This window comes from Aotus nancymaae, unplaced genomic scaffold, assembly GCF_030222135.1.
Source record: "Aotus nancymaae isolate 86718 unplaced genomic scaffold, 86718_ANA_hifiasm-v0.15.2.pri h1tg000038l, whole genome shotgun sequence".
NCBI lineage: Eukaryota > Metazoa > Chordata > Mammalia > Primates > Aotidae > Aotus > Aotus nancymaae.
The window spans coordinates 7,415,419-7,435,085 of NW_026988452.1; the positions used below are offsets into that span (position 1 = coordinate 7,415,419).

General features: G+C 34.7%; 1 protein-coding gene across 22 annotated transcripts in view; it reads right to left on the minus strand.

Moving 5' to 3' along the window:
- Positions 1-19,667, minus strand: part of ARPP21 (cAMP regulated phosphoprotein 21) — a 159,377-nt gene that overhangs the window by 84,010 nt on the left and 55,700 nt on the right. For 12 of the 22 annotated variants that reach the window (XM_064360164.1, XM_064360166.1, XM_064360165.1 and 9 more), the window contains 2 exons: positions 5,715-5,823; positions 3,776-3,877 (listed from right to left, as the gene is read on the minus strand). The exons of 3 other annotated variants lie outside the window; for them this stretch is intronic. In XM_064360164.1, coding sequence (XP_064216234.1) covers positions 3,776-3,877; positions 5,715-5,823 — 211 coding nt within the window. Of the gene's footprint in view, positions 1-3,775; positions 3,878-5,233; positions 5,336-5,714; positions 5,824-19,667 lie in introns of those variants that run through there. 7 more of the 22 variants (XM_064360172.1, XM_064360170.1, XM_064360173.1 and 4 more) reach the window with 2 other exon arrangements.

Sequence of the window (19,667 nt, forward strand, 5' to 3'; positions counted from 1 at the left end):
ATTGCTTTATCAATTTAACCTTTCCAAAGTCAGTTACAGTGCATAGAATTAACCATAAAAAAAGCCTAAATATAAAGTTTTGCCAAAGGAAAAAGGAATTACATTTCATATATACTGATTACAAAAATATATTTATTATTTGGGTACTAAATTCTAAATTGTTGTTTTGACTTACAACTATTTAGTTCTCAAATAATGAATAAATGTGTCTTATCTCAACATATCAAAATTCTCAAAGTAGATTTGAATTTTATTTCTAGAAAATCCCCAAAGCAACCCACATATTTTGATTATGTACCTACGTACAAAAGCACACACACACACACACACACACACACGTACACTCTCTCTCTCTCTCTCTCACAGACACCTTAGACGCCAAGATATATTTGGAAAATATTCAATAATGCTTCTGATTTTAAAATAATTTTTTTGGCTAAATTGTAAATAATAGGAAGTATTTCTGAACTCTCTACTTTTACTTCAAGTAGCAAAACAATACACTTAAGCGATATTTGAACCTGCTTGAATAACTCCACTACTTAATCAACAATTGTCAAGGAAAGCCACTTTGTTAGCTCAGTTTTCAAATTCTGAAGAAACTAAACTAAAGAGCAGCTAAGAAAAAGATTAGGGTTCTGTAACATAGTTTCCTTATGCTGGATTCTTCGCATTTGTTCTCTAATTGACTCAATATACTGTAATTATCATCTTATGAAAAAGCGATCTTGTGCCTCAGCCATTTGGGCACTGGTAATGATCATTTGAGGATCTAGAAGAACTAGATGAAGTTCCCCTAAAGTGTCCTGCCTTTATGTTTGTGTCAATAGAAGATACAGTAATAGCCTCTTTATACAGAGTCACCCCCATAATCCCTGCCTTTTGATATTCACAACCTTGTTTGGTACTTCCCACATTGTTCCAAGGTTGATCTGAGTGTCCAAGAAAATATAGCTGGGAAGATATGTCATTTCCAAGATTAGGTTATAAAAGACTGTGGCTTCCATCTTGGGCTCTCTCTCTCTCTTTCTCTCTGAAATCACTTTCTCCAGGGGAAGTTATTTGCCATGTCATGAAGACACCAAACAGCCTATAGAGAAGCCTGCATAGTAAGGAACTGAGATTTCCAGCCTATATCCAGTGAAGAGTTGAGGCCTTCCAATGGTCATGTTTGAAAGTGGATAACCACCTGATCAAGCCTTCAGATGGTTGGAGCCCCAGTTGACAGCTCGACTGCAACTTCAAGTCAGATTTTGAGCTAGAATCAGATTTTAAGCTACTCCCAGACTCCTGACCCATAGAAACTATGAGATGATAAGTGTTTATTGTTCATTTTAAGCTGCCAGCTTTTGGAATTATTTGTTGTAAGGCAATAAATAGCTAACGCACAGAAAATACCAGCAGTATGATTGCATATCTCTAGCAGAGCTATACAGGTAAAAAGAAAGACACGGATTGTTTCTTGCCCTCTAAGAGAAATGCTCTTAGCTTTTAAAGGGTTATTCTTACATGGAAACATGTAAGAATATGTATACAACAGGGATCCTTTCTTTAAAAAAGCACACATGTTCATGAACATGATTTGCAAATGATGTCATGGCTTTCATTTAATCCGTCAAGCCCTTCTATGAGTATAGTCTGGGTACCCGATGCCAGTTTAAAACCCTGCCCTAGGGTCTCAAGTTAAAAGGAGTGCCAGAAACAGGCTGGTGCTCCATTCAAATTAGTAAAGCCAGAAGAGCTGGCCACTAGAGAGTCTAGGGCTCACACCTCTATTCCTACAGAGAGAAGAAGCCACAGCAGTTAAAGAAGGCAGCCAAGTGATTTCCTGGACTGGAAAAACTATGGTAATAGCTTGACATTTAAGCTTTCTCACATTTAAATGTGCTTTTATTTTCTTTAAAAAAATGTTGACACAGCATGTGGACATAGAGATTTCAAATAGCAACACTTGCCTAAAATGTTTATCACAGATCCCCAGCTATTAATCTCGTTAACAAGGTTGTAGGGAAATGCAGTGTACAAAGAGAGTCATGCAGAGCCTGTTTCCCTGTGACCTCTCTTTAAAAGTGAGAGTTGGCAAATGAAATAAGCAGCACAGGTATCATCTTCATCACAGACAGGCATCAGTGACAGACTTTCTGTCACCTAGTCCTCAAGTGTCTAGCAATGTGACACAACTTTTAAAAAAGCATAATATTGCTTGTGCATTATATGTGTGATTTGTATTTTCTTTTCAACATAATAACTCATTCATAAATTACTTGATCTGCCAGGACCAGAGTGTGAGGGAAAATGTGTGTGTGTGTATATGTGTGTGTGTGTGTGTGTCTGTGTGTGTTAGAGAGAGAGAGAGAGAGAATAAGAATTATAAATGAATTAAAAAATTCTCTCTATGAAGCTCTATGAAGGTCTTCAGACAGGAACATGCTGCTTCCCAGGTCCATGTAGGAATCCTTATCTCATTATGACTAGCATAGATCCTCTCATCACTTCATTCCTGTATCCACCAAACACAATTAAAGGCCCACCATGTGTCAGGCTGTGTTTTGCATTATCTAAAATTCTGACCACAATAAAAGTGTAAGTAGTCTACATGTATGCAGAGTCTTCTAAAATTGCATCCAGATCTCCAACTATGGTAACCTCCATTTCCTTCTCTCTTACACTTTCCTAATTTCAGAGCTCTTAGCTAGAGCACCCAATCATCAAAATTCTATTTCAGTGTGTTCGAGGAAGGTGGCGGGGTTGGGGTGGGGGGTGGGATATAAACGTGAAACAAGTGCAGTGGTGGAGGAGGTTGAAGCTCCCCTGCACTTTCATATTAAAGGAACCAGCACCAGCTGGAGGATCAGAGAAACTGACTCTGGCTTGAAATTTGTCAGGACAGCAGTCTTCCTCCAAGCTAAGCACTGAAGCCTACTTCTCTGGGCTGGCTTTGCTGAGCCTCCAGAAGGGGATCACAGCAGGAGGTCAGATATTCCACTTGACTCGCCAAAGACTGAAGTGTTGGCCACGGAGTCTTAAAAAGGAGCTCACACTTGTACTTCTGCAGGGGGAAGAACCCGTATCATTTGAGGAGGCTGCTAAATGACTGCATGTAATGAAAATGATATGGCAGATGCTTGATGTTTTCCCATTTTTTTCACCTTTTAATGTTTAATTAATTGCATTTTATCTTGACCATAGTGGGTAAAGATAAAAAATTCCAACCTTTTTTCGTTGTTGGGATTTGTTTTATGATTATTCCCTTGACAAACTGTTTCACAAATATGATTTGAAATTGAGGAGAAAAATAATCCAATTTTACTATAATGAAATATCCATATTTGCTAAGAACCCAGAAAATGCTCTTTGTATATGGATATGTGTGTAAGATAAACAGATTCTTTCTTCTTTGTAATTCTTTCCCTTGTACAATATTACTAAAAAGAAAACAACACTAGGTAGGTAATCTGCTGGCTGGTGTGGAGGTGAAGGCATTTCTTCTAATCTGACAACCTCTCTCTGTACTTAAGGTCTGTATCACAGACACAAATCATACCTCTATATGTCCCCACCAGTCATATCCTAAGAACACACCCAAACCTTGGCTAGGTTTCTATCACTTCCCTGAACCAGATCCTCTTTCAAAATCACCTCTAGTTTTCTTCAGTTTGATTTGTTCTCTGGCTCCAGCGTTTTTATTCCCTGCCACCTCACTGTCTGGGGAATGAGGAAGCCCTATTGCTGATGGAAGGAGCGCACCGAAGAGGCAATTAAAACAACTACTCACATCGTGTGCAAATATTCTCTCCCTCACTCTCTGATATTCCTCTTCTCTCTCTTCAATTGATTTACTTCGTCTGTCATCTCTAAATGGATGCATTCTGTTTTGCTGAACAGAAAAAAGAAATCAGGAGGGTTATCCAAGTTGAGTTGTTAGAAATCTGCGGTCAAGCAACTGTCAGCTAAGAAAATAAATGTTCACTTAAACAAATGGAGCCTGAAAAATCTCATTCTCTCCATTCCCTGAGGAGGCTGTGTTGGGTGCATGTTCCATGTGTGTGTTTGCTGCTGCTGGTTGGTTCCTTGCTGGATGCAAGCAGCACAGGTGTTTCCAAAATGAGTACACCTCAATGTGCCTCAGGCATTCAGCCAGTTCAGGGGGCTCATCATTGATGAACTCTGTCCTTTGCGGTTCTGACTCCTCAGAAGGAGGCAGAATGCTGGTGAAAAAAAGAGGAAGTGGCTAGTTCAAGGTGGCTGAGGGAAGAAATCATTTTGAAAGCTTAGGGACTGAGAGAAAAAGTAAGTGAGCAAAGAAAGCAATGAACAGAAAGGAAGATGTGGACACTATTTCTCCATCTTCTAATTTGTATTATTCATTCAGCGACTGATCCTATGAATTGCATTTAGCATAGAATCAATGACCTCAGGCTTCCAGGCTAAATTTTAAAAACCTGTTTGTTAACAAGAGTCAGTATCAAGAACACTAAAGTAATGCTTCAAAGAACCCAGCATAAGGACTGCTCTTTATCCTGTTTTCTGAACTACTTCCTGCATCTTAAATCTCCTTCCATCTATTCTTGCCATTCCTTACAAACTGCTCTGCACTAACCACATCCATCCATCCATCAACAGACACCCACTAAACATGACACAGGCACATGTTTCATAGTCAAAAGGAGCCATGGTGTAGCTTGGTGGTAGTGGGAGGAAACGAGATACAAATGATGAACAAGTTTTAAAGAAGTGCGTCAGAGACGCACATACTGGCTGAATGACTCACTGAGAGTGATTAAAATGATAACTTGAGATACATGTTGTCTTACCTTTAAGAATTCTAAAGCAAGGTCATTTTCAAAAAATCTATTTTGATTGTCAGAGACACAAAGTATAATTGGAATTGCATTTACATGACTTTCTATTGTCATCATCATTTAAAAATTTGTGGGTTTTTGCCATTTATTTAGTTTTCTTCTAATCACCCTGGATCCCACAGCCCCCATCTAAAGAAGAGATTTAGTAAAGTCTCTTTACTCTTGTCTGGGTACCGCAAATAAGGCTGCTCTAGAACAACATGTTTTGTTACAAGCGAAATACACAAGGATAAAGTTCTGCTACACTTCATGCAAAACAAGCAGACAATTTACATGGACCATAAAACATGGGAGGGAGAGGGGATAAAAGACTAAAACATGAACTCAATTCTTTTCTGTGAAGACTTATTTTAGGATAGTTGCAAAATCCACCTGTCCTCACCATAACAAGGTTTGTTCTTTACAGCTACACCGGTTGATCATCGGTCCGTATTGATTATCCAGCTCAATTTGTGCACAACTGAAGGACAAAGCTGTAGGGAGTGGAACGACTGCCATAGTTACACAGACATCTGGAAATGCGACTGACAAAGCTTTTCTCCACAGCTCGGAGCCTGTGGCATCCCGACCCCCCAGACATGCAGCAGAAACTGCGCCAAGCACCACCCATGCAGCCCAACACAGAGCCATTGCTAAAGCAACCAGACATATATATATACATATATATATTTTACTACCCATTGAATGCCAAAGGGGGAGGCAAGGAGGAGAAGGAGGTTGGAGATAGGACAGTGGTATTAGAGGCAAGGGAAGATTGGAGGGAAGGCAGGGACAACAGAGGGACGACAAGAACATCAGTCAGCCCACCTTCAAAAACAACAATGTCAGCCACTCTCAAACTTGAGAACCAACCTGATTGTCTTCTTTATCAATACTAGAGTTATCTCGCTTCAAGATAAACCGCTTCTGGGATTCTTCACCTTTTTCATCTTTTAAATGTTCACAAAACCTTTGCTCTGGTCTGCCAGCAAAGTAAAACATATCAATAAAAAAGTTTTTCCCCCTTGTTTAAAGTTATTTCTTAGCGTTGTTCTTCCCCCACAGTGTCATTTAACTCAAAAGTTTACAAGTGGTTTTGATACTAGAGTTGCTGGCAATATACAGGGAGGTAATAATATGTCACTTCACATGTGTTGTTAGAAGAACGTTTGTTGTTTTGAATTCGGGGTCTTGTTTGCTACATGCTGCTCATCATGGCTGAAATTGAAAAACAAAATTTAAAGGCCTGCCTATATATAGTGTACAGATGTTTTCCTAGTTATTTTGACCTCTATTACTCCTGAATTTAAATAAGCCCATATTCTCAAACAGATATACATGTTTAGAACTTTAGAGTATCACATTAATTCACCAATGTCTGGAAGCTGACAGAGTATCTTCTATCACATCCTCCTTTTCAAGAGTCTTTGGACTGCATAGTCAGAGAGGATCACTTAAAAATTATTTTCTGTCTCCTCCAATAATGAACACTCTGGAATCTGGCTCCAGTAGACTGACACCCTTGACCATGTCTTGTAAATCAGTTCAGTAATTGGAGATACCGGAGGTATTGAGTTTAAACAACTTAATAACTGATTAGCATGGGGAAAATGCTTCAAGCAGTTATACACTATGGATTAGTCAATTGATTTTTTTAGGTCCCCTTAATCATTTGGTATTATTAAAGGAAAGGGCTCCACTTGCTTGTTAATTTCCCACAGTTGTCATTGCAGGCCGCAGAACTCAATGAATGATCTGGACATGGGTTCATCCACAGAGGAAGTGCTAAATGTGTGTCTGATTCAGACAGTTATAATTTATGACTGTCATTAAAGGGCTCTGTCATATCTGATGTATGACTTCTGAAGCCTAGAAGGTATTCTGTCCCTTCTGTGTTCGTTACGTTTTGAGTCATTAGGAAGCTGCTCACAGTGTCTGTTGTTTAATGTGAGTGACCAGTAATTAGGAGAAACTTATCATTTGCTCCTAGCTCTAAAATAAGCAAATAGCACACTGAAAATAAAGAAGTAGTTTAAGTGCATAATTCAAATCTTGATAAGAAGCATTTTTTCTTTCCTTAAATATGTATACATAAATTATCATATTGATGAGCAGGCAACAGCAAAAAACTGGAATAATACCAGTTAGTTAGAGTTTTCAAAACTGAATATAATTTTTGCAACATGGTGCCAATATCTTATTCAATCCTTACATTAAAAGTCTGGTGCAGAAGCAAACATTTTTGCCTTTTTTAAAGACAAGGAGATCATCCCTCCATGCTTCTTTTGACTTCATGTTTATGAATTTGCCCAGTCAGCCACAGGCACCACACAGCCTGGTCACATCCTTCCAGAGACTCAGTTTTGTTCCTCTATATATTACAGAGTGGGCTGAAGGCCCTCGAATCCCAAAATAAAGAACCAAAATCCTCCATCAGCTTATCCTGGTTTTCAATGTAAATGTTTTCCACCAAACTTAAAATGTAACCAAAAACCTGAAAGTGCTAATATGACATATTAAAATTAGTATTCTAAAGAAATAAACTTGTACTTTACAATGAAAAGGCCATTTATAGTAGAAAAATCAAACATTTCAGTGTAGCATAGTCACAGTACACTTTAATTTATTATTACACTGTAAAGATATTACAGTGTAACCTTGCAGGTCCTTGTAAACAACAGCAATTCTCCAGATTAAACTTCCTAACATTTTCTACCAATACATATACATTGTTACACGTTTTTTTTTTTTTTCCATAGCAAATGAAATTAGGATGGTGACTTAAATACAGATGTCGACTCCATCAGTGCTACTTAGGTCTCTTCTAATATCCCTAGGCTCTGTTAAACTCTGATCAGCTCTAGTTACGTGAGATGATTTACTAACTTCCAAATTTACAGGTATGTTTTGTATTTGTTGTAATAGTCTGTAATTGTCCATTTTGTATTTGTTGTAATAATCTGTAATTGTCCATTTACAAGTAAAATGATCTGAGAAGGTGGATTTTTTGATTCATGAGCATAAGGTGAATTTGTTACAGATTAACTTATTTAGGTTGAAAGCATTAGAGTGAGATTTCAGCGTGCTAACCAGAATTAGAATTTAAGTTTCATGTCAATGCAGACCTTGTCTTTTTAAAATACTTAAGCCTTAGTGCCTAGAACCATGCCTGGTACCTGAGAGGCACTTGGCTGAATAAATATATTAACCAGTATATAAACAGATGAACACTTAGCAGAGCTATTTATAAATCACTATAATTCAGGGACAGATAAAAACGTCACTTGATAAGATATGAAATTATAAGTTCCATAATTATAAAACAGAAGAGAACTTGGTTAGTAGGAATATAAATTCAAATTTAGAACATTAGTAAGATCTTCAAAAATCAGATTTATGTTTCAATTTATGTTGACCAAAATTAATCATGCTACAAAAACAAATGTTTTTGTTTGTTTGTTTTAAATATGAGGGTATCTTGGGAAGATATAAAAGTGAAAATGAAAATCTTAACTTTCCTAGTTTTGGAACTTCCCAGTTTCAAGTGTCACTGTATCTTTAAAAGAGCTATTTAAACATTATTTTAAAAGTATCATTTCCATTTCTCTGTAGTAGTCATTTATTTTTCATAAATTTAGAAAAAATGCATCTACAACATAACTGAAAAAGTAATCAAAAGGCTTATTCTAATTAATAATGTACACATTCTTTAGAGCAAGAATATTTCCTATTGATACAAATGATACAAAATGCATCCTTAATAACTGCATTTCAAATAACTCAAGTTTTTTTCAAATACTGGAATTTAATAGTTCAAATTATTAATCCTTTTATATTTTTCCAAAAATATTGAATGATCATAGAGTAACTATTTGAAGTTTGCTTTAAAAATTTAAATGATTCTAGTGAGACTTTTCTAGGTTGATTTTATAGAGAATTGTTTATGATTGTTGAGCTAAAAAGCAATTTTGCAGTTTAAGCTCATGTAAACTAAGGTATACACCTGAAGTACTGCAAATTATTAAATAAAAATCACTGGTAATGTACCTTAATATTATAGCCTTGAAAACTCAACTCCCTTTCACAGTTAATTTACCACCATAGCAATATTATATCTAAGCAATAAAATGAATGGAACTAAAATAATATGTTTCAGACCTTTATTTAAAATAGTAATAGATAACTTTTAAGGTATTAACATGTGAATGTAATTGGAAGAAAACATTCTCAAAGCTGCAAAAGGTTGTGGCATTTATTAAATCAATGATGACTGGACTTTCATTCATGCCTAAATTTTTTTTTCTGGTAGATTTTAGTACATGTGGTATTATTTCTATCTTTCTCTGTATTACCATCAAAAAAGCATGGAAAATAAATGTAATGCTTATTCTAGATGAAAAATATTTTCTTCTTCTAAAGGTAAAATATGTCTTTCCACAATTTGTATCATATAACTGCTGTGAAACTCACTGTTCATGTGTAGTGAACAGTACTAGCATTTCTGGTCAATTTCTTGGCAACCCCAATCAAACCTTTGAAAAGTCAGAATTAATTCTTCATTGTTCCTTACTTAGGCATAGCTTATGAATTAAGAAACAGTGTGGTTGAGTGAAGATAATCAAACTCTCTCTTCTAGTCATTCAGTTCCAATTTTAGTTAGTTTTTTCCCCCTTGAAGCTTGAAATAGATGAGCACTCATTATTACGATTATTTCTAATTTTTCTTACCTTGATGTATTTTCAATAGTTTACCTTACTGCCAGGTTCTTAAGACAAGATTTATTATTTTTCTTCCAAATAGTTAAGCTTAACCCTTCACTCATTTTCCAAACATAAATAAAAAATTTAATTATACTCAATATGTAGTCACAGAGAGGTCTTAAATTTCACCCTGAGTAACTGAAAGGTGGTTATCAATATGTATAAGTATTTCAACAAATAAAACTTTCTGTTCACAACAGTATAAAATATTTTGATGGTATAAGACACCTATCAAAAGTATTTTAATAGTCAAATTACAGAATTCTAATGACACTGTTCTCTTAATGTCTCAAAAAATTTCAATTAAAAATACGTACAATTTGGATGTATTTTATTGAAAATAGAAAGGAAAGTTCTACATTCTTCTTTTTAAAATTTGCATTATCAGTTTGTCATTTTATACCACTACATTTTCTTTCAGTCTTATAGATAAATAACACTATATCTTATGAATTTAATATGTGCAGTGCTAAGCAGCCAACATTCTTTATTAGCATCCTTCAAACTCTTGTTTTGAATTTTGTAACACCCTTGCAAAATTCATTTTATTCTTCTCTGTTTCTGTAGTGTACTTTATATATAAGCAGAGGCATGTAAACCAAAGCTTTGACTCTCCTTTAACATAAGACTTTCCGTAAACAACAGCATTAAGCACATCATTTAAAAACAACATGCATTTGTAAGGCATCCCTAACATTGATACCTCTGCTCTGGCAAACAATTTGGCTACCTTGATTTAGAGACTTAAAATTTTAAAATATCATTTTTTCTTGACAAGGTGGTTCCATTTCTAATAATGAATCAAAAAAAAAAATTAATGAATGCAGAATTCTATCATTCACAACAGTAAAACAGTGAAAATCTATAGTAGATTAAGTAATTTAAGGTATGTAATATATGATATGTGGCTCTATACAATTATATCTAATAATATTGAGTAACATAGAAAAGCAATTAATAAAAAAAGATATGCTTTGATCATATTTCTGTTGAAACTATAATATATAAGAATAGTAATGCTAGGCATAGGTATGTCTGATGGTGGGATAATAGGCAATTTTACATTAAACCTTTTATATATTTGTGAGTATGAAAATAATCATTATTTTAAATCAACAAAATAATGAAAATTATTAGCTTAAAAAGATAGAAAAACCATTCAACAACTTAGTAATGGTTTGCATCTAATTACTGGATAATAATTAAAATATCCAAATATTTTAAATATTTAGAAAATATTCTTTCATAGCATGTATTATTACAATCACCCAAAATAGGCATTTAGATATTTTGTTTTGTCAAAGCAATTCTCAATTTTTCTACTGCACTGATACTTTAAAAATACCAGATTTAATTAAGCTCCCTGCTTCTAAGGCCCTCTAGTATATGTAAACCACACCTACCCTGCCAATCACTCTCTTTATTGCTATGTCCTTTTTGATCTATATGTATAGAAACATCCATTTACTAATGATAATATAATGATAACTAAATAATACTGTCCACTCTGAAGATCTCTTTTTACTTATCTACAGAAGACTAAATAACGATGTTATAGAAGAAGATTATGAGAATAAGGAAAATATGAAGTTTTAAAAAGGGAAAGTAACCACATGCAATTAAGACCTGGTATATTACACACTAGGTCTGTGAGCTTGATTAGCTATGAACTGTATTGAGCCTGGTGTTGGCAACAGCACTTAACAGTCACATGTATCAGATAAATACACTTAGCTTAACAGAACAGATTTATTTCTTCAAGTTTACCCATACATTTAGAATTTCTACAAATGAAAAATCATGTCTACAGTAGAAAAACTATAGAGAGGCAATCTTCTAAATGATATGCAGATGATCTTAAATGAATTATCTTTGAAATACTGTGCACATATATTATCAAATATGAAGATAACATCAAATATATGCCTAGATTCATGATATTATCAAAACAGTTTATGTTTTACATGGGGATCATTTTACAGATTGGCCCCATGTAAAACTTGAAATGTTTTGGATCAGCGTAAAATTTAGAATTCCACCAAATAGCAACCACTGATTGATTTACTATCAATCAAAATCATAATTAAGATTTAGGATTAGCCTAGGACAATTTCAGCCTCCTTATATTTTCAAAAATTCCAGTGATATCTTCTAAGTAAACCTATAAACAAATAATCTAGTGTTAATCTACAAATGCAATATTTGGTTTAATATATTTGATCATTGACTTCTCTGTGGTGCTACTTTAATAAAAGGGCACAACACTCTGCATGTTGAATTCACTTATTTTCACTTCCAACACTGAACTGATGATGAATAATTTCTTCTTCAGCTCCAGGGTACTAATTTCTTGCACGTTTTCTAATCTCAGGCTTTTCTTATCAGTGGTAATAAACTACACTAAAATCAGGGCTATACTACTCTAAAAGTATGCTATTGGTATACTTTTTTTTCTTTAAATTCTCCATCCTTCCATTTCAGTGCTATAAGAACATTAAATGATAGTATCATTAATACATTCAATGATTCAAAGTTCCACTCCCTTAAAATAACCAATGTATTTTAGTATGTAACCTGATTTCCTTATATAAAATGAACATAAACTAGCATACTATGCTTGAAATAGCAATAGTTTTAACAACTAAAACAGTTTTGAGAATACAGACATAACACTGAGAAGCATGCCTATAAAGTTATGTCATTTCAGTTCTGCAGCTTACTGTGTGACTTTTTGCAGCCCTCTCTGTGAGAGAGAGGGCTGTTGTTTGTTTGGTTTCTTGTATAAAATGGAAAATATAATACTTAACTTGCTTGTGAGGATTACATAGGTGTATAATAATGCAAATAATCTACCAAGTCCAGTGCTAGGCACTAGTAAAGCACTTAACAAATTTTAGAAACTATTGTTACACCGTTCATATTTTTTGAATAGAAAAATATTTAAAGGAGCAACAATGATTATTGATCCAAAATTTTCCTTATAGTTAACCTTAAGTAGGATAGATATGGCAGTTGTATTTTTCTGAAAGTGATGTTTTCTTTGGAAACTGTTTTTTCCTTATATATTGTAATGTTGTATAAAATAGTATTCCACTGAAGCCCACATGCAAATATAGTATTTCAATCCCTGTGAAGGCACAGAGTTACTAGGGAATTGTCAAATATTTTTGGTACATGTAAATAAATGCTATGTATTTTTTCATTTTCCTGGTTTGAAGGCCAGAAGGTGGGAAGTGAAGATTGGGAAGTTAAAGGCTAAGCTCCTCTGCAAATACTGTGGTATCTTTAAGTCTGTACGTTGGAAGAAGTAAGGTTGTGGGATAAAATGTGTTACACAGATGTGCACTTCTCTTGATAGATTCCGAGTTATTGTTCGAAGACTTGTACTAAACATTATAACATGTTATTATTATTATTATATTCATTATACACAACCAGACTCTCACCTTTAAGTATTCTCTAAAACTTCCCAAAGTACAAGTGCTAAAATGACTGTCAGCCTATAGGAGGATTTAGAAGAAACAAGGGAAATCCTGTTACTGGGCATAATTCTGCTGCATATCGCAAGCAAAGATGCAGATTGAGGAAATCAAGCCACAATAATCTTGCTTCTTTCAAAACTATTATACATTTAGGACAATACTATATCTAGTAGGTATGTGTATGATTAACTTTTAACTTCTTAACTTCTTAACTGTATGATACGTAGTATGTATTTACATACACACACAGTCTTGTAGTTATATGCTATGTGTTCACGTACACACACACACACACACACACACACACACAGTCTTGATCAAAATTGTCATGGCTCCTCAAACTATGAAAAGAATTAACATGCGCTTATGCTTCTTTTGTTCAAAGCACAGTACCGAACACTTGAGAAATAATTTTCATCTGACATAATTTAAGAACATGAAACTGAGTTTTGTGTCACTTCTAAGTATGCCAAGGCAATTATGAATCCAGTGTGTCTGGTGATTCTGAAGATTTTTTCGGCATCATAGTTTTGCCATCTACCTTAGTACTGATGGTGTTTCATTTGGTTCTCTGCTCAATTTTAAAGGCAATAAAATGCAAATTAGGACTTTTATAAGTGGATCAAAGGGTACCAGTTAAAGAACAATGCTTGGTTTTCTTCTCTTTCTTTTTCATTATTTGAGAGTAGTAAGCCTGCTAATGTTAATTCCTCTTTCCCTAACTTTAGGAGAAGAATCATGGCTGAGTGATGGCTGGCTTAGCTTTATCTACCTAGGATGTCCTGAGCAAAACAGATAAAGAAATACAATTATTAAACATATCATGACTCCACAGAAAATCTCTATAAAAATGTTATATTAAGTATACTATGCTATAGAAGGTATGTGCATGTTTCATTTCTGGAATAATTACATATTCACACTCAACGGCCTATAAATAATTTCAAGTAGGGAAAAGAATACAACAAACTTATGTTCCTTTTTACAGTATATTTCTGGTATTTACCTATTTCATCTACAGAGTCTTATATTCTCTGAGGTATGTGAGAGTAATATGGAGGAAATATGGTATTTGAAGAAAATGACATGGAGTTTGACCAATGTGAACAAATAAATCTCATTTTGAGCCTGAGTATAGATTAAAAAATAAAGTGTCTTGCTTAGTGAATAAAATTTCATGGTATTCCTGAAAACAATGTTTCTTAGGTTTCTGATCTTTGGCATCTAGTCAGATGATTTTCAGTGCCATTCCTGTAAAAAGTGCAGAGTAAATTTACCGTGTTTAGAAATGACAGGATGCCAACCAACCACTCATAAATTTTTAAGAGGCACTTAAATAAATTAATGCTTGGTCTTCTTTAGAGGATGATTAAGGGAGCATCCACTTCAGGATGCTGCTCAGTTTATTCACAGAGCCACACGCATTCCTAGCCAAAGGAAGACAAATATAATAAACACAGAAGGAAAAGCATGTTTTGCTTTATTTTGTTTTGTTATAAATGTGCTTAATCACCTGCAGGGAGTGAAATGCCTAAGGGTCAAACACCAAGGATTCCCATTTTCAGCTTTAGCCTCTTCAGAAAACTAAGCACAGTAGACGTTCCGTGACCTTGGCAAACTGCTGTCCACTGCTGTCTGGGTCTGCCCACTGAGAAGGTGGAAAGTCCCATGATCCTTCCTGCTGGTGTAGTAATAACTATCCAGCATTTCAGGGTTTCTTAATAAAATCAATTATTCTCCATTGCTCTATCTATAGAGAAGCTTTATGTAGTGCTAGAATGAGTTTCATGGCTTTTAGGATTTTCCAAATAGCCAACTCAGTTAATCATTCTTTCTGGAGCATACAACAAACAAACTACTATAGTCACTATACACCACTCATCACTCCAGGCAAAATACCCAGGCTCACACTTCTCAGGAATCACTGGATATGTCCTTGGGCACTTAAGGTATAGCCTGAAATCAATGCCTTTGGGCCACTATTTTTGTTTCACAATTTCTATGGTCTGTAACCACTCTCCTTCAGTGGATTTGCTATTTCCTTTCTTTGCTCTGCACTCTCAGAGTAGGGGATTTGAGGCAAAGACAGTGGGTGGATGTGAAAGACAAGAGAAAAAATGTTCAAGAGATGACAATCTTTTAACATGAAAATTATCTGGGATGAGTTAAACAGTTGCTCTGACATATGCAAAAACATTCAGATATACATGGGATTCTCATTGCCTGTGGCTGATCTTGGCTTTTTGGAAAACACCTGTGCAACTGGATGATTGGTAGTCTCCAAATGGTACACTCTTAGTGTGCATTCTTTCTCTTGGATGAATAAGAGGAAAGTTAAAAATATATCTAACAAAACAACAATAAACTGCTTTGTGCCAAACACAGAAAATGAGTAAAACAGAGAGAAACTGAAGATCAGAAAGTGAGGGAAAGAGAAGGGCAAAACTTCTTATATGGAAAGATAGATGTATTTGTGGCATTTAAAATATTTCAATAAGATCACTATCTATATTTTATCCTAAACCCTAGATATAAAACATGTAGCATTATGTAAATACATTATAAATATCATTTATAATATCAAAATAACATAGACCTTAATACCTCAACCCTAGATTTCCAAGATTCTAGTTCAGCATCATCACCTAACCTGACAGCTGACAAAAATTCCCTCAAAAAATAAAAAGTGTCTGTCAGAGCAAAACATATTTCTGGCAGCCTACAATGGGATACAAGACAGGAACTAACGAGAGGGCCTCTCAGCTCAGAGACTTCATTTGTTAGAGGAGTCCCAGCTATTAAGACTGAATCTGCAGACCAAAAGGTACGGTTGGAGGCTACTGGTCACATACACTAACCTGTTCTTACTCTGGTTAGCTATGAGATCCAACAAAAATGCAGTGTTGTGGGGGAAAGAATTTGCTAATTGTCTAAAGTGCACCAGTTTGCCCAGGTGACAGTACCACCTTTAACTGTTTCCCAAATGAACACTATTACTGCCGCCTACTTTCCATAATGTTATTCGTAACTCCAGCCCCATGCTTTGGTGATAGCAGCACTCACCCAAGACTTTCGACTCTTGGTCATTTCCTCTTGAATATATCCTACTAGTCAATACCAGATTGGCCTTTCTAATGCATCATGTTATGCACATCAAACCTCGTGTTCTAAAGCTCTAAGAGCTGCCCGCCTTCAAGGTTCTATCCAATCTTATGCAGCCTTCCACTGCCATTGACAATATCATTTTAGACAATTTACTAATTTTCCTTCAGTACACTTTCTTTTTAGTAGTTATAAATATAATTTTAAAAAATCCTTGTCATTAGGTGGCTCTGAGAACCTAACACAACCATCTCAACAAAATGCCCAGCTCTTAGTAGATGCTCAAAAAATGTAGAAATTATTATCTTATGTTCATTTATAGGTTGTACTCCAGCTTGCAATGTGTTCCCCTCCTCACTATATTTATTTAAGTCTTAGCCTTTTTCAAAGTCTCCTTAATGCCTATTTGAACCATGAAATGGATGGGCAGGTCGTTCCCACTGAATCTGCTTTATATGTTCGCTGGATATTTGGTATAGTGTTCCTTCAATTATGGAGCTATTCTCTAGACATTTGCTACATGTCTACTTTGGATACACAAAGAGTTGCACTACATTTTCCAAGTTTTAAGATGACTTATTCACCTATCTATAGGCATAGTGTAAAACATTTGAGGACAAGAATCCTATCTTGTAATTTTTTGTGTGACCACAGACACTGAAGTCTTGGTGCTGGATATATATTTGTTGGTGAGTTGTAGTTGCTAAAAATATATTTTCAGTATCCGGAAAGTTTTGTCTGTGTATATTTTATGACTGCAAAAACATAACATCTCTGCTTTTATCAGGTAATTTATAGAAACCTGGAATATATTAACGTAAAATCTCTAGACAGTTGGTTTTACTTCAACCACCTTTCCATCTTGCCTCACTGTTTCTTAACTGCACTCGATGTTCTTGTAGATGTGACATAAAACCATGAAACTGAACAATCAGATTGCTTGTTGCAGTAATTTTGTAATAACACAATAAATAAGTTCATCTCCTACACTAACATAATTAATAAATATGGCTTTTTCATTCTTAGAAAAAATAGTAAAATGGAGTAAAGCTTAAATTATATATGTATAAAATTATACATATATATATTCATACATTCTTCAAAAAAAATCACCTTGTGGCGGTAATAAGCGCAACAAATCTAGCAAGATCTTTCAAATTGTAGGAAGGTTCTGTTACTTAATGATATCACTGAGTTAATCTTCAAAAACATCTTGTCCATCAATCACTGTTTCCTTATCAGACAACAAAGGACTTAAAAGGATTGAAATCATCTACCAATCTGGAGACTCTTCTTGAATACTCAGTATTTTCTGTGTATTTTTGCTTTAAGAGAATTAGATTACTTAAAAAATCTTTATGATATTAGACACATTGGTTTAGGTCCCAGTCACGCTAACCATCACTTCTATGTAAGCCCCAAACTGAAACTCAGTTTGTGCCTTTTTTCTTCTGCCAAATGAAGATTTAACTATTCATATTGTAAGTGTTTTTTTGGTATTAAATGTAATAATACACACTTACATGAGGGTTAGGTCCCAGTCACGCTAACCATTGCTTCTCTGTAAGCCTCAAACTGAAACTCAGTTTGTGCCTCATTTTCTTCTTCTGCAAAATGAAGCTTTAATTACTTATATTTTAAGTGTTTTTCGTATTAAATGTAACAATATACATTTACATGGGGTATTGTAAATTTAATATATTTTTGTATTAAACGTAACAATATACATTTACGTCAGGTAAATGTATATCGTTATAAGAGGTAAAGTGCTTAGAGAAATTAATAAGCAGTAGGCAATGTTATTATAAGTAACGGATGATATTTAACAAACAAGTGTATCCTGAGACAAGTTCTTTTCATCATAAAAGAGCAGATAGATTATATCTGGGTATGTTATTGAAAATACTAGAGGTCAGTGCAGTACACACACACATGTGATCCTCACAGTGTATTGTTATGACCCGGATATTTTGAACTTCATGTGAAACTCTTCTCCATGAAAAATCTAATCTTCTCAAGTCACATTCTATAATTACTTAAACTGCCTATCATCTAGAAAATCAGGATTCTGGGAAATAAATTCTAGCCAATACGGAGCTGAAATAGTTACAATTATTTAAACATTGACGTCAGAGGAGTAGTGAAGTGTCACGGAAGAAGAAAAATATAAAAGGATATTTTTTTCCCTCTACCTTTCAGTTAACAAAAATACCCTCAATCCACATTTTTCTGCATTTTTCTCAAGCTACGGTGCCATTGAAATTATACACTTCATGTATTTGCATTGGAGTAGCATAAAAGTGTATACATTGAAAAAGTATTCCCCAAACTCAAAACTCACATGGAACTGTCATCTCAGTATTCTCTCCTTCAAATAAATGGAGACAGTTCAATCCAGAAATATTTTTAAGTTAATATGGTTCCCGTGACCAACACATGTTGATTGCCCTGATAAGACAAATCTGAAATTTTTTACAAAATCAGAAAAACCAAGACACCTAAAACTTGAATAGAATGTTTTGGATAGAATGCCCCATTTTGAACTTCAACCCCAAAGAGCATGGCAACAGACTTAAAATCAAACGTAATTTTCCACAAAAAACACTTCTTTTCACTAAAATTGCCAACGATGATTCAGGTTCTGAAAACTGTGATTTGTCTCTATTTGGATAAAGACATTTAATTCATCCTCGTTTTTTGTGCTAAAACACATCAGTTATCCACCACCCCTCAAGAACTACTCAAATAGAGGATGAAGCACCCCTACTCCTCAGGAGCCACTCACATAGAGGATGATCAGAAACGTAGTTAGAACAGAACAGTAGAACTCGACAGCTGTGAATTAAATGTTGTTCAATTGAAGCTCAACACTTCAGTAAATACCTTGAATGTCCATGACATAGTTATTTATCTTTTTTATTTAGGCATGATTTGCTTTGACTCACGAAGTGCTGCCTAAAGTGTGTATGTAAGAGTAAGGGTTAGCCAGAGACTGAGCCCTGGTCTTCCTGTTTAACTGTACCTTTAAGAGGTGTTCTCTGCACACATTTACTTTTAACTCTTTCTAAAGTCATAAACATGTGACGTACATTTTTAAATGGCCATTGAATAATAATAAAAAAAAAGCTGGCACTCTTCTAGAACTGAAAAATTCTAGTAACATGATACCTACTAGCTAGAAAATAAAAGTTTTAAAGGACAAATTATGTTCCCCACTGGTATTTGGGAGCTTGCAGGAAACACAAGGATTTAAAAAAGAGCTGATAAACAGAAAGTTCTAAAATTCTATCAGTGTTCCATGTCTGCTCTATCAAATAGCCACTTGAAATGTGGCTGACCTGGTAGAAGAACTGAATTTTAAAGCTTAAATTTTATGTAAATTTAATAAATGTAAATTGAAATGGAAATAGCCACATTTGGCTACCTACTGGGTGGAGCAGGTTTAGAGTCAGCACTCAGAGTTTCTAAGAGTCTTGATACAA